This window comes from Lissotriton helveticus, chromosome 5_1 (assembly GCF_964261635.1).
Source record: "Lissotriton helveticus chromosome 5_1, aLisHel1.1, whole genome shotgun sequence".
NCBI lineage: Eukaryota > Metazoa > Chordata > Amphibia > Caudata > Salamandridae > Lissotriton > Lissotriton helveticus.
The window spans coordinates 1773929808-1773945873 of NC_136065.1; the positions used below are offsets into that span (position 1 = coordinate 1773929808).

General features: G+C 43.0%; 1 protein-coding gene across 4 annotated transcripts in view; it reads right to left on the reverse strand.

Annotated features, from left to right (window-relative positions):
• Nucleotides 1-7569: 7569 nt before the first annotated feature.
• The window catches only part of DDX42 (DEAD-box helicase 42), a 465634-nt gene continuing 457137 nt past the window's right edge, over nt 7570-16066 (reverse strand). For all 4 annotated transcript variants that reach the window (XM_078645044.1, XM_078645045.1, XM_078645047.1 and 1 more), the window contains one exon: nt 7570-11568. In XM_078645044.1, the coding sequence (XP_078501170.1) occupies nt 10834-11568 (735 nt within the window). In that variant the 3' untranslated portion in view covers nt 7570-10833. The remainder of the gene's footprint in view (nt 11569-16066) is intronic.

Consider the following 16066-nt stretch of genomic DNA (forward strand, 5'->3'; position numbering starts at 1 on the left):
TAAGACATTACCCAGCTATGTACGTGATACAAGTGACTTTTTAAGTAAAATTCAAGATTTAAAATGGAATTCCAACATGCTTTTAATAACATTAGATGTAGAGTCACTCTATAGGAGTATCAATCACTCCCAAGAGCTTGAAGCTGTTAAGCACTTTTTATCTAGTCGGAGTATTGAATACTATGAACATAACAAAATGATTGTTTATTTGATTGATTGGTGCCTGAATAACAATTTCTTTGTATTTGGTAAAGACTTGTTTAAACAATTGAGGGGAGTAGTAATGGGATCCTGTTTCTCCCCCAGCTATGCGTGTTTACATGTTGGCTGGTGGGAGGAACAGGTCCTAGCTACTGAACACAAACATTGGGTAGATAGCAATATCGGTTGTTACCTCCGATACATAGATGATATTTTCATTCTGTGGAGAGGAGATGAACAGCAAGCTTTGAATTTCGTGAAAGACATCAACCAAAATTTCCTCAATTTACATTTCACATCTCACATAAACAAAAACAGAATAGAGTTCCTGGATGTAGAAATATATATTGAAAATGAAATTATCAAGTCGACCGTACACAGAAAATACACCGCTGGAAATGCTACTCTTCATGCTACTATTATGCATCCTAAGCACCTTACATCGAGCATTCCATACAGTGAGATTTTGAAATTAAAAAGGATCTGCAGTTCGTCTCAAGATTTTGATCTCTGTCTTAATGCTATGATTTTACGATTCAAGTCACGAGGCTATACGTATAAAATTTTACAACAAGCTATCAAAGTTAAACTTAGATCTAGGGATAGCTTGTTTAAAAAGACCAATGTGGTAAATGTTGAAATAGAAACGCCTGATGTTGTAGTTAATTCCAACACTGCTAACGAATGCCCACAACTAATAACAACCTTTAGCAGTGAGGAAAGAAAACTAAAAGCTATTGTCAAGAAAAATTGGCTAATTGTTCTATCTGATACAGTACTCAATGGCAGACTTCCGGAGAATCCGGCTATTACTTTTAGACGAGCCAAAAATATGGGGTCTGTCTTGGATAAGGCAGCACCAGAAATGAAACAAAAATCATCTTGGTTGCAGTCTATTAATGGATTCCAAAAATGTACAAGCTGCCCAGCATGTAAATTTGGTCTCAATGCGACTCATTACTCTACACCATTCAGTACACGTGAGGTGCCCATCAGAGGTAACTTTAATTTATTTATTTATTTATTCAAAGTTTTATATAGCGCGAACAGGATCCTTACAGATATCAGAGCGCTTCACAAAGACAGGGTAGGGGCAGTAGGAGTCAACAGAGATAATGGGAACAGTATAAAAGTCAATAACATGGTAATAACATGGATAATAAAAAACATACATAAAACCAATCCGTATACAATCAGGTAAGGAAGTAATATAGGACAGCACAAGTCATTGATCCCACTACAGAGGTGTTCAGGTGGATCAGTAAACCAACGTGTATCATATCTTGGTCGGTAGTAAGAGAGTAGCGTAGTAGTGCCCCCAACAAGTAGAGTGTAGTGCCAAGGGATAGGGTGAGCAGTGATACAAAGCAATGCAGAGTCTCTGAACCAACATCTATAACGATCAGGAGATCTTGGCCAGAAGGATGTTTTTCACCTCTTTCTTGAAGAGTGCCGTGGAGGAGATCAGCCTGGTTTCAGGAGGGAGCGCATTCCAGATCCTGGGTGCCATTCCTGAGAAGGAGCGCTTGTAGGTTTTCGCTTTCCGGAATCTACGAGGTTTCAGGAGTAGATTTTTTGTACTCCTATTGGATCTCGAACCTCCTGATATAGACAGCTTTTGAGCGAGGTAGTTGGGTGCCTTGTGGTGCACGGCCGCGTGTGTCATAACTGCCATTTTTAGATGTATTCTGGCTTCAAAAGGCAGCCATTTTAGAGACTTTAAGTCTGGGGATATGTGCGAGTGCTTTCTAGAGCCAGTAATGAGTCTCGCGGCAGCGTTCAGGGAGGCTCTTAAGGGTGCTGTTGTGGATAGCGGGAGACCGCTGAGGGCCGCAATTCCGAAGTCTATTCGAGGAATGACTAAAGCTTGTACAGCAGTTTGGAAGTCTTTGGCCGGGAGGAAGGGTTTAATTTTCCTCAGCGTGTTAATTTGGAAATTAGCTGCTTTTGTGGCTTTGCTGACGTGCTGCTGCATGTTGAGCTTGGCGTCGAGTGTGATGCCTAGGGATTTCGCCGAGTCCACGATGGTAGGTTGGACATTGAGTGCTGTTAGGTTGTTGAGCCAGGTTTGGGTGGTGGAGATTTTCGCCGGGGGTGAGATGAGTAGGAACTTAGTTTTCAGAGCATTTAGTTTGAGGTGATTATCGGCCAGCCAAGATTGGGTGTTAATAAGCGTGGAATTCAGATGTTTGATATCTTCCGGGGATTGTAACTTTAGATAGAGTTGTGTGTCATCGGCGTACATATGGAATTGAACATTGGATGCTTGAAGCAAGGTGGCGAGCGGTTCCATAACGAGGTTGAACAGTGTAGGGGAGAGGGTGGATCCTTGTGGAACACCTAGATCTGCAGGCACAGGTGTAGATAGCACATTGTCGATCTTGAACCTCTGAGACCGGTTGTGAAGGAAGGACGAAAACCACTTGAGAACAGTTCCCGATAGCCCCATTCGAGTACTTAGCAGCTCCAGCAAGTTCTCATGTTTGACCGTGTCAAATGCTGACGAGAGGTCAAGAAGGATGAGGAGGCAGGACTCATTGCGATCCAGAATTTGGAGGGCGTCATCAATTATGTGTGGAAACAGCTATGTTTCGCTCTGAAGCCTGATTGATGAGGGTTGAGGAGGTCAAATTGATCAATGTGTTTTGTTAGGTGGAGTTGGACACATTTCTCCAGCAGTTTGGCCAGGGTGGGGATATTTGTGATGGGCCGATAGTTGTTTAGGTCAGACGGATCAGCTGTAGGTTTCTTGAGTATAGGCGTGACTTGCCCCACCTTAAGGGAGTCTGGAATGTGGCCTTGTTGCAAAGAGCTGTTGATGATCTTGGTCCAGAGATGGAGGAGCAAGGGGGTAAAGTCTTTTACAGCATTAGCAGGTAGAGGGTCAGTGAGGTGATTAGAGGGCTTCAGGGTGCAGAGCAGTTTGTGTATTGCTTCTTCCGAAAAGGTATCGAAGTACTGCCAGGATGCCTTGTTTTTAGGTTGAGTGTCTGCCATTCTGGTGTGGTTGGGGTATCGGCTTACATCCATGATGAGGTCATTTCTTATGTTGTCAGTCTTTAGTTTAAAGAAAGCAGAGAAGGCTTCACAGTGTGGGGTGTCATTTGTTGTGCTGTTTGATTGTGTGGGTTGTGCCTTTGTTTGGGTCTTGATTAGCTCGAACAGTTTTCTTGGCCTGTTCTTCGCTTGGTCCAACTGGCGGCTGAAGAAGTCCGACTTTGTGCGCTTTATTTTCCTAAAGTAGGCATTTCTCTTGTTCTTAAGCTTTTTGAGATGCAGTGCTGAAGGGTCCGATCTCCAGGTGCGCTCTGCCATTCGCATATTACGCCTTTCGTCATTGAGTCTCTCATCATACCAGGGGTTAGAAATTTTGGTGGAGACTCTCTTCAGTTGCAGAGGGGCGACTTCATTGACTATTGTATTCATAGAGTCAAGGTAGTGGTCAGTCAGTGATTGAGCATCTGAGGCACCTGAAGGGGGAAGGAGGAGGTTGCCGATGTGGGGAGGTAGGGTAGAGGGGTTAAGATTCTTCAAATCCCTTTTCCATGTTTTGGATTTGATTGGTTGAGTAGGGTTAGGTTTAACTTTTTCGTTGATAAAGAAGGTGATAATGTGGTGATCTGACCAATCGCAGGGTAGAATCGCCTCCAGTTGAATAGCGTTCTCTTTGGCAATGATGAGATCGAGTATCGCGCCTTTGTCGTGTGTTGGTTTATCGCATAATTGGGTGAGGTCAAGCGCATTGAGGAAAGTTTTGAGACTATTCACCACGGTGTCTTTCTGATCGTTCCAGTGGAGATTAAAGTCACCAAGGTAGACTTGAGTGGTCTGCCGACCGGCATTGGAAGTGATCAGGTCCATGAATTGTTGGGTGAATATGAGATTGTCACCAGGCGGGTGATAGATGAGATGTAAAGCACAGACTTGTTTGCCCTCACTGGTGATGTCGAGGCAGAGGAGTTCACAGGAGGAAAGGGAAGGGGAGGTGACTTGAGTAACGGAGAGGTTGCTCCTAAAGATGCATGCAATTCCCCCGCCCGTCTTGCCAGGAGACCTGTCCAGCCTAATGATGTGATAATTGGGGGGGACTAGTATGTCCATAATCGGGGTAGAGGCTTCAGTGAGCCACGTTTCCGTTAGAATGGCTAGGTCCAGATCCCTATCTGAGACGAGATCCGCGATGTCGGAGGAATGTCTCTGGGCCGATCTGCAGTTTAGTAGGATGCATTTGAGTTTGGGAGAGAGTAGGGTGGTCGAGCTTTCTAGTGTGAGGGGAACTTTTCTGAGGTTGTTAGGGACGGAGCCTCTGTTGTTGAGTGTTGGGAGCCTCAGAGGGTTTGTAAGAATTGTGGGTATGGGGATGTGTGAGTTGGAAAAGTCTTTTACCGGACCTGGGCCATAAGAGCGTAGGAGAGAGCATAGGTCGCGGTCCGATAAGGGGTTGAGAACACGACGGGGGCGGTGGGAATTATTGCGAACGGGGATAGTAGGCCATTGCTAGTGTCGTCGGGGGCGAGGGTATGTAGGGAGGGTGCGTCGTTTGTAGGGTAGTGGGAGGTAGACTGGGCTGTGAGGAGAGAAGGTCTTTGATTGCGTGGACGTCTTTTTTGATTTGTAAGATTTCCTCTTTGACTTGTTGGAGGGTGGATAAAGTCAGGTCAGGAGGGTCATTGGGGAAGGTGTTGGTGGAGAGAGCCGTTGGTGAGTGATTGAGTAGTGAGCTGGAGAGCAGGCAGGGTATCGGGGGGGGGTATACTAGCGTTGTTGAGGGGTTCCGCGGTGCTAAAGAGTGGGATGGTATTCAAGGTGTGGACGTGTTTGTGGGCGAGGGGTGTGGGTGATGTAGTTGAGACAGGCGGTGGGTGGGAAGCATAGGTAGTGACTTCAGTGGGAGACGGTGCCGGTGAGTAGAAGAGTGAGTGCAGGCTGAAGACAGTGGGGGAGACAGGAGGGTAGTGAGGGCTGAGAATAGGAGGTGGGAGAGAGGGGGATGCTAAGGTAAGGGAGGAGGTATGTTCTGTATCTTTTGTTGGGAGGGAGATAGAGTTGTGAGTGGGAGTGAGGAGGGAGCAGGGAAGGGAGAGGTGTCTGCCGTGGGGGGGATGGGTGGATAAACTCCGAGTGGTGTGTGCAGATGTAGGCGTGTTGTGGGTGGGAGTTGTTGTGTCAGGTGTGAGATATTCGTGGGTGGGTGTGGGGAGGGAGATGGGGAAGGAGAGGTGTCTGTCGTGGGGGGGCTGTCGTTCTCACATGCACCTGTGGCTTGAATTATGTTGGAAGCAGCAAGCTACAGGTGCATGTGAGAATATTACAACATTTAAGAGCTATAGTACATAGTGATCCGGCTTATCCGGTGGCCCGGCATTTTAAAAATGTTCATAATAACGATGTGGCCTGTTTAAAATACTATGTAGTTGGAGCCATTTCTAAACCAAAAAGAGGAGGCAATCGTGAGCGCTTATTAAGACAACTTGAAACCAAAATGATTTTAGAATTCGATAGCAAATGGCCAAATGGATTAAATACAGAAGAAATGCATAGCTTTTTGTAATGTTTTGATCTGTGCAATTTCAATATCTTGACATAGTCTGCATAAATCCACTTGTATAACTTTTATAATCTCTATCTAGATCTAGCCTACTATTCACGAAATCTATGTGCATAATTATCTTTTAACAAAATAAATTCCCAATATATAGGTTCCCTAATATTGAGGCTTAATAATATGTATATATGAGAAGTGAGCAGTAGGAGAGTTTACCAAAGATTATCAGTCCGACTTTATAGCTTATCAATTTTGAATATATTCATATACTGTGCCTTTGTAAATATGATGTTTTTTTGCTAACAACTTGTATATAGTATTAAATGATTTTTTTATATACAAAACGTTTTGTATATATTTATTGTCCCTATTTATATTATTATCCAACTTTGGCACTATTCCTACTGTTTTGATGAATTTTAGAAGGTTATTTATATGATTTTAACAAATCCATTTCAGGGCTCTGATATGGACTATTGTTATAAATATTGATACGCTTCTTGAATCAGACAGTTTTCTGCACTTTATATATGCTTCTTTGCACAAAATCTGCACAGTTTTCTGCACTTTAAATTGGTTGCTGCTTTCATAAGTTTTGCACTACTTTGGTCATACAATATAATGTATATATGTCACATTTTTTATCTTTGTATAAAATAATCAAGGGTATTAAGATGTGTATAAATGAGTTATACATATATATATATATTTTTTTGCTTCATTAAATGTATTTATACAGACAGAATGAAATTGAAACAGTGTAAATAACTTTTGAGATATAATATCATGAATAGATATAATATTGTATTACACTGTGCTATATATACTCCTTGCATTGATGCATGAAGATAAAAAACTTCGTGAAATAACGTAAGTGAAAAAACAAAACGTAGTATGTTTTCACTTTTTATGATCACGTGATTAATTATGTCACGGGTGAGGACAACTACGCATATAAAAAAAGCGACAAAACTTTACTAACTTGCAGTGTGAACAAGGGCTCGTGTAGCCTGAAACGCGTAGCTGTTTCTGTTGGGCAAGAATAAATCATCGCACCTGAGCCTGTGATCTGTCTCCTTTTTCGCCGGCGTTGCTGAGCTGCTTGCCGGAGGTTTTGTGGAGTATTCGTCGATTTATATATATATGATATTTATATATTTTTTTCTTTTTAAGTGGACATTTAACTTTTTAAAATTCAATTCCAGGTTCTGGTTCATCGCCTTCCACAACGTAAAAAAGAAAAATAAAGTCATATATAATTTTTTTTTGTCTCCTTCGATTTCTTATCTGCATTTAAAATCTGCCATTATGCACCGATAATCATGGGTAAACAGAGAAATAATTTGCATAGCCATACCTACTGTGGAATTTCCACTGCATTCCTTGTGTCGTGGATGAGTCACGCATGAGCTGAAGAAAACGTTGAGTGGCCATTCAACTTTTTAAAATTCACTCCCAGGTTCTGGTTCATCGCCTTCCCCAAAGTAAAAAAGGGGAGGGCGATGAACCAGAACCTGGGATTGAATTTTAAAAATTTAAATGTTCAACTCAACGTTTTCTTCAGTTCATGCGTGACTCATCCAGGACACAAGAAATGCAGTGGAAATTCCACAGCAAGTATGGCTAAGAAAATAATTGCTCTGTTTACCCATGACTATCGGTGCATAGTGGCCGATTTTAAATCAAGATAAAAAAACGAAGGAGACAATTGAAAAAAACGTATTTTGTGAGTTAGAGGAAACATTATAAACCCAATCAGCATTATATAAGCAAAGACACATTAAAATACCCCAAACACGAAAAGACAAACAGACACACTGTGAGACTAATTATAAAACATTTACTTAAGCAAGCAGAAAATATGCAATGCAGTCAATTAAGAAAACATCAAAGTCACAAAACCTAAAACATTTTAGGTTGGCTTCATTTCAACAAGATGGGAGATTGTACAGTAAATTGAATACCACTGCACCGCTGCTGCTCACATTACAGTAAAACAGAACAAACAGAAAACACCAGTGATGTATACTGTACAGTTTGACCGAAATCTGCCATTCAGGCATTGCATGTCAATTGAACAGTTTTGTTTCCTTGACTAGCTGTAGACTGTTTAGTCTGATTACTGCTATATAAAATGTTTAGAAAGCGTGGCTTTTAGGGCTCTGTGGCTTTCAATTATAAGGAGTGACAAATACCAAATTTATACCTTGTTTGTTAAAGGGGGTGTAGCTGGAATTGCTGCCTCACAGGAGGCTGTCATCACAACTACTAACTAGACTAATTAAAGCGTTAGGCAGGAGTCGGGGAGAGGATCACAATATGCTCTCAAAGGCAAAAAGCACTAATGGATTGGGTCTAGCACTTGTAGGATGAAAAAATATACAATCAGCGTACAAGGACGATTAATAGGCCAATTACAGTCTTCAGAAATGTCTTCCATGTGTCCAGATGACAATTTGCAACAAAGCAGAAGCTTGGCAGGAAGCTCTAGTTGAGCAACCAGACTGGAATATTGTGGTCAGTGCAAGATTTCACACTGTGCAAAAACTTACATCAGTGAGAATTGTTAGAGGAACAAGATCAGCGACTTTATGATTGACTAGATGCGCTGTATATGTAAAGGGGCACAGGATTGACCTATAAGGACAAAAGTTGATAACCTTCATGAACACAAGCAACAAAAGAATTGGCTTTACCCACCAGTAAGCTTTGTTTTTCTAACTAAGAGTATCCTCACACTGTCTTAAAGATGGCCGGAAAGGCCAGAGGTGCTTCTCCCAATTATTTAGAAGATGATAAAAAAAAGGTAGAACAGCAGTACCATCAAATAACTAATCAAACTGTCATCATCTGTGCAAAGCTAGCGACGAAGATTGGAGTCAGTCAACTGTCACAAGACAGACACATGCAAACTTTAGCAGCAGCATCTCTTAAAATTAAGAATATAGTTGTACAGAGGAGTTTGGATATTTGCGCATAAAGTTGCATTTTTAATCTGGTTTACATCTGATACATCTGAATTAACAACTAATGACTGGTTGGGTTATTATTGACGGGTAAAGCTTAACAGCAACTAATAGATCACTGTTGGGAACCAGAAGACAAGCCTTGTAAATATTGAAAGAAGGAAATTATTAACTGAATTTCTTCATTCATAAAAACCTTCCCTAAATGATGGAAATGTGAGCGCTTGAAAGACACTCCAATAGTTCTATCACTGCATTTAAACAAGTTCTTGACTTTGCCAATATATCAGTAAAAAAAGGACTTGTGCTACACACGGCAGAGAGAGCACCCTGAAGAAACCTCGAATAACGTGCAACAGAAAGAACAAAAATTCACTGAGAGGCACCCTCTGAGGAGAGAGAGCTAGCAAGGTGTGGGTCACATTCGTCATCACTGCGTTTCTGATTAACCGTAGGTCACTGAATCTTGAGTCCAGAGCAAATATAAAACATGGTAAACTTAGGTCAGAAGGGGCATGTTCTTTTCCTCGTAGGAAGCAGTGACAGGCATTCTTCTTTTAAATCTGCAAATCATTACAGATGCACATACATTGATATGATCACACAACATAGGCTAGAGTCTGACTCTTGATAAAGAGAATTAGGCGCTATGTAAATCTGTAACAAACTACGCATCTTATAAATGTTTTAGAAATCTTGAACAAGACAGCTCCCCTCTTTGACATTAGCCTAATCCATAGAACATCGGGCAGGAAGAAGCTCCGGCTGGTCATCTTACTACATACAGTGAAAAGTGAGAAAGGTCTTCAGAGGGAACTTAAAGTTGGCCTGTAATGAAATTACTATGAAAATGAGGAGTGTAAATTAAGTATTTGTTAAAGAATCATTCCAATAGTGGAGGTTTTTATTTGGCCTGTTAATGTCAGAAGAGTCTTGATCACGGTCTGGCTCCTGGATATAGACCAGTCAGTCTATCATATTGCAACGTTATTTCAGTGAGGGAGAAAATAGTTTGGACTCTTACATTATTCTCACTTCCCCCATCATGTGTTTAGTATAAAAGTGAACCCTTAGATCTTCAATCTAACCCAAAACTGGTCAGCAAATTCATAGTACTAAAAGTACTATATCCCATCTGGCACTGTAGATAGATCTTTGATGCACTCTTTTCTTCCAGTTCTGTCATAATTATGTCAGAACATCCCCTAGTTTACAAATGAGAAATAATTTAATCAAACTTCATAGAGGGACAGTTTTTAACTCACAGAATCATCTGCCACTATCCACCTTTGCTTGGGCCTTAGAAAGGACGTAAGGTATTTAGGAAACAGTATGCCCCATATAAGATTATCTATTGTAACTACAATTATTCACACAGACTGTGGCATTAAGAGCTGACGTGTAAAGTGTGAGTAAATGGCTAAGGAAATGGGGGAACTTTAAAATGAAAGACAACGAAGAATAGACCATTTCCTTTCCAGTTTGCTGTCAATACAAATTCGAAGAGGGTGCTCCATTTCATGCTTTAACTACACTTCCCATGGGGGAATCACTGATAAGCTAAACCAACTTAGAGTCACTTTTTTTTTTACCTTTAGCAACATTAGTTTGACTGTTGTCACTCATTTTTTGTATCTATTAACAAATTCTGGCCATCTGCTTTGTTTCCACATTAAGGAAAAAACCTATTAGTTCAGCAAAACCATTTTCCTAAACAGAAATAACCTGGTAAAGTCTGGTGTACAAGCCAATAAAGGCTGGACTTGCATATTGTAGTGGCAACAGCAAAGGTAATAAATGGTACATTTTATGTTAAATCATCTTACCAACACATGTAAATTTCACACATTTTCTTCAGTATATATTTTTTTTAAAGCCTAAAGCACTACAAAAATTTGCTCTTTAATTTACGGTTCATGCTTAGCTTGAAAGAACGCTCATTAAGTAACCCCTGGCAGCCCCAGTAATAGCAACCTTCTCCCCATGTTATTAAGGGAGGTGCCCACTTTAATTCTTTCTTTCTTTTGTCAATAATCAAATGACCAACAGCTTAACTGGAAATTTTTGCTCAAGAAAACTAAATTCTACCACTGAACAAAACCGAAAAGAAAGAGTATATATTTAACTGTCCCATCGAGACTTCTTGCGCTTGGGTGCATCAGGAGGCACGAAGTCTTCAGGTTTGTTATCTCGTTTACTGCTGCCTCCATCTCTACGGCTTTCACCATTTCGACTTTCTCCCCCACTTCGACCTTCACTGCTACTCCGACCTTCGCTGTGTCGGCTACGAGAATGGTGTCCTTCACCGTGGCGATGCCCTTCTCCATGACGACTGCTACCATCACCATGACGGCTGCTGCCATCTCCATGACGGCCCCCACTGTCACCATATCGCTGACTGTCTCGACTACTCCGACTCTCGCTGTGACGGTCTCGACTGCTACCACCCTCTCGTCCATCACGTCCACTGCTATTCTCACGGCCACTTTCTCGTCCACTACTGCTCTCACGGCCACTGTCCCGCCCACTGCTGCTTTCACGGATGCTGTCTCGCCCTCCACTGCCTTCACGGTTACCTTCTCTATTACTGCTGAGAGTATTTGGTACTGTATACCCTGGAATACCCATACTTGGGTAGCCCGTTGGTACGGTGCTCAAAGTCGACGTGCTGACAAATCCTGCCATCGCTTTGACTGCTGGTGCAGTAGGTGCAGCAGGGGTTGGTGGGGTCTGTCCAGGATGCGTAGGTACAGAGCTTAAGCTCCCTGCACTGGTCCATCCAGTTGCATTAGTTGAAGTATTTCCTGTTTTTGGGCTGTTCAAGCTAGCAGCAACAAAATGAGTCTTGTACTGGGACTGTTAAAAGAAAGGCGAAAAAACACAATGTCAGACAAACCAGTTAATTGTAAGATCAAAAAAAATAATGCAATAAAACAAACTGCAAGAAGTATAGTATGCACCCACAAAAAGGCACATCTGATTAAGTTAAGTTATCCATTCTTTAAACTGCTCTATTCTTAGGCATAGAAATGAGAAGTAATTCCACAGAAGTGCAGCAGAGCTGGTGCCCTAGCACTATCATTTTAAGATTGCATAAGACCAAGTCTGAGAACCAGTGGCTTTGTCAACTGAAATTCTTTTCAAGCAAGGCTCTGACAGTAGAGTCTTATTTTTATCTCACCATAGTGTGGCAACTTTATGGCCAGAATGAAGATGGAGAGGAGGGTGGATCATATGTCCGAAGTAAATGAAGGACTAAGAATTCAGGAGCAACCAGAGTGAGTACATTACTTTAATGTCCTACCTTCTTTGGTCCTAAGAAAGGAAAGATTCCCAACCATGAATACAAAGAGTAGAGCAGTCCACATCCATAAGGCCTAAACAAACGAAATAGTTACTTACCAGTAGTAACAATTTTGTAGATTTTTCTGGATTCACATGCTGTGCATTATTAGGCCATCTAGTGGTTGGACCCGAACTCTCTTCTTAGTCCTCTTTTTAGGTCGAGCCTAGCGCAGCACGCATGCGCTCCTCTAGGAGATGACCTTTAGAAATTGGTCTGCACTTTTCAAGCACTCGTGCTTGTGGCAGCATGCCATATTTGGGAGCGCTTGAACGCAGAGCTGCCTGAAAAACATCAAGGTTTATGTCGTGTTTTTTCAGCATTGAAATGAGTTGGTCACTTTGGACTAACCTATAGGAAAATGTTGTCATATCTACCGGTTGGAGAAAAGATCATTGTGCGCCAAACAAATGTGACTGACCTCTGCCCAGCCCTCCTGGCCTCACAGAGGTAACTCACAATTTTATGTTGGTCAAGTCCAGTTTTGAAGGCCCAAACTGGTAACAATATGCACATCGTATTGTATGGACCATTTGTTAAACGTACTGACCTGAGTGACAGGCCGTTGCACAGCAGACCCCTGCAGTTAAAGGCTGATCCACAAACAAACATTGCACAACTGTCAGTGCAAGATTGGACGAGTGGCCTACTTGAGCTGTAGGCTGACTGTCTTTGCATAGACGCTGCTCGTGTTTGCACTCATGTAGCATTTTCACATACTTTCCAGCCGTTAGTCGGACTGGCCCAGCCTTTTTTCCTTCTGAGTTGAGTATTCCAATCCTTGGGCCTACACATGGAGCCACCCCTGCAGGCCAAGATGCACAGCTCTGCCGATGCACCTCTATTTCACCTTGGGTCCAACACACATTTGTTACTCCAGCCCTGACATGCAGCGCCCTTGCTATGGAAGCACCCAGAGCTCTGTTGATTCACCCTAATCCTAATCTGAAGCTCCGCTATTCATGTTTCAATACTCACTCTAATCTATTTTACCCAGGGCCACTGGAATTATGCAATTATATGGCCGCGGCTATATCACATAATTATGGGTTTGCCGCATTTGCCACATAATCCACGATCTACTGCATAGTCTCTTGATTTTAACAAAATAAACTTTGTATCTAGCTCAAACGAATGAAAAGTTACAACAAATATGGCGACTAATTATCCTGCTGCCACTTCCACATTTCTCCCACTTCCACTACTCCCTGTGACTTCCTTTCCCTCTCTTTCTCGCTCGCCACTTGTTTCCTTCACTTTCTTAAGTCTCTTTTCTGGTCTCCCACACATCTTCCACCGTGGCTCTCTCTCACCCACCTGCCTGTCTCCGTCATAAACGTCTCCCACTTACCTCCCCCAGCTTTCTGTCTCCCCTCTCCCCACAATCCCTCTGCAGTGGTGTCATGCACAATGATGGGCTACCTGCAGAGAGTGGCGAGTGCCCCTGAGACTTGTGTATCTTAGGCCCTAGGCTAAACTGTTTTAGGGAATGAAGGGTGTGCACCCCCCCTCTCCCCCATGCAGGTGTTTTAGGCTCCTCCATTACACCACTGTTGCCCTCTTTCACTTTTTGGTCTTCTCAAATTTGCTCCCTCTCACTGTCCCACTTTTCTCACCCACCTCTGTCTCTCAGACCTGCCACTCCCATAAATATTTGAGGCAAGGATGTATTCCTGAATCAGATTCATGACCCAGTGTGTAGTAGTTGTATAGCTCTTCAATCCCTGGTGGCACAGCACCCAGAATAACGTGCTGCACTGCAAAACACTTATGAGGCCCCAAATGCAACACCTATTGGCTATGCCAATGCTAGTTTAGGTTGAACCTGGGCAGCGTATGCGCTGCAAGGCATGCTGTAGTGGGGTATGGAATTTGCGTGCTAACTCACATCCCCCCTTTGCCCTGAGTTTAAGTCCAGAAGCTTTGCTCCCACAACGTTGGGGCCCGTTTTTGAGCAGCCACTAACCGAAGGCCCCCTATCCAACCATTGGATAATATTGGGCCTCAGCACTCTTCACCCAGCCGTCCTAGTGCCACTGAGGGTGCTTTGAGTGGGTCTCCTTGCCCTTGGGGGAACCCTTGTTATAACCTCAGAAAACCAACTCCCAAACTAAGTACTTACCTTACATTGGGCTTCAGAACTCTGCACCCAGCTGCCCTAGTGCCGCTGAGGGTGTTTTGAGAGTGCACCCCCGACCCTGGGGAAACCCTTGTTCTAACTTCAGAAAACCAACTCCCAAAGTTAAGTACTTACCTGTAAAACGATAACTTTATTTCCTCCCATAGGATTGCATTGACTGCTTTTCTTTGAAAATGTCTTAAGTGTGGAGTTGGTTTGTATGAAACCTTGAAAAACTGCAAATGTACAAAAACTGAATTACTTACCTTTACTCTAGGAAATGTACCAGTGTGATATCCAGACATATCACACAGAGTAGAAAAAGTAATCTCAAAAGTAACTGTAAAGTAATTTTTACTGTTGACTTACCGGTAAACAAGCCAATTGCATCCAACTGCATTTCAATTGGATTTCAACTGCAACATACCTGCAAAGTATTATTTCACTTACCTGCACCAGCCCTGGCTTGGTTCTAGAAATAAAATATCTAAATATTATTTTTATACAAACAAATTGGTCGGAGTTCAGTCTTTGAGTGTGTGACACCATTTCTTGCCTGCGTGTGTACAATAAATGCGTAACATTTCCCTCTGATAAAGCCTTACTGCTCGCCCACACTACCATAAAAAGAGGGTAAGGTATTATCTACTTTCACCTCCGTCTACCTTTGGGTTTCCACTGGACTCTGCGCACACTCCACCTTACTTTAGATGCCTTAATTCTGCACTAGATGCCGCAGACACTGCATGTGTTTGCAATGTTTATGCCTTCTTGGACAATAAATATTCCTCTCTTTTTGTCCTCCACAAGGAGCTTGTTGATGAGCTCCTCTATGTCGTCCCACTGCTGGTGGCCGTATCTGTTCAGGAGGGCGTTGGAGTTAGCAATGTGCCATTGTGTCGCTGCTTCTTTCTCCATCTTTCTTCCCACCAGATCCATTCCCTTGCTTTCCTTTTCTGGTGGGGGTCCAGTGTTAGAGAGTGCATTAGCTCTTCTTCTGGCTGTGGTGACTATGGTGGAGTCAGCCACATTGTTGCCCTGAATATATTTAGGGTCCTTGGAGGAGGCCATGTATTTTTTCTCGACCCTTGGTGTCACCCCCTTGCTTGAGGCTGGTTCCTTAAAGGCAACCTTGCCCTGGTCTAGGCTGCTTGGTAGCATTGGCAAGTACTGTGTTCCCATGTTGGCAGGGGCAAGTGTCTCCAGCAGGAAACAAGTGTCTTCGAGGGGTACCCCAAGTGTTTGCTGCCCTTTTCACTAGCTGGTTGTAGAAGGCTATATCATCTAGTGGTGATGCCTTCGAAGGATAGCAGCATATATCCTCTTCAGGACTTTCGGTGTCATGGTCATTCCATGTATCCTCGACATTTTAGGAGCCTTCCAAATACTCTGGAGCGTCTTTGCAGTCCTCGGGATCCACTTAGCAAAGTTCGGGGGTTGGTGGGGATTAGAGGATGTCCTCTTCTCCTTCGGTGTCTTCTGCTTCTTTGGCTTCGTCATTGTCCGGATCGGTGACAGGGACTTTCGGGATCCGGGATTCTTTAAGTGACGCGTCAAACTCCTTTTTATTTTGGAGGACCGTCGCCATCTAGGCCTTGAGTCGTCTTCTCTTTTTCCTCGACTTCGAGTATTCTCTCGGCATCGGACACCGTAGACTTTTTCTGGCAAGCGCTTGCGTCCTTCGACGGTGTCGCGCTTCCCTTCGGGGGTTCATTTTCGACCCTGGTTTTCGGCGTCTTATATGATTTTCCTTCTACGGTATCCCTTGGTAGGGGGGTTCTTTAGATCGCGGCTAACCTTAGATAGCCTTTTTACTCTGCGTCAGGCTGTCTTGGCTTGGATCTTTCCTTTGTGGCCCTTGGGTCCTGACGGATGTGTATGGTGTCTTACCT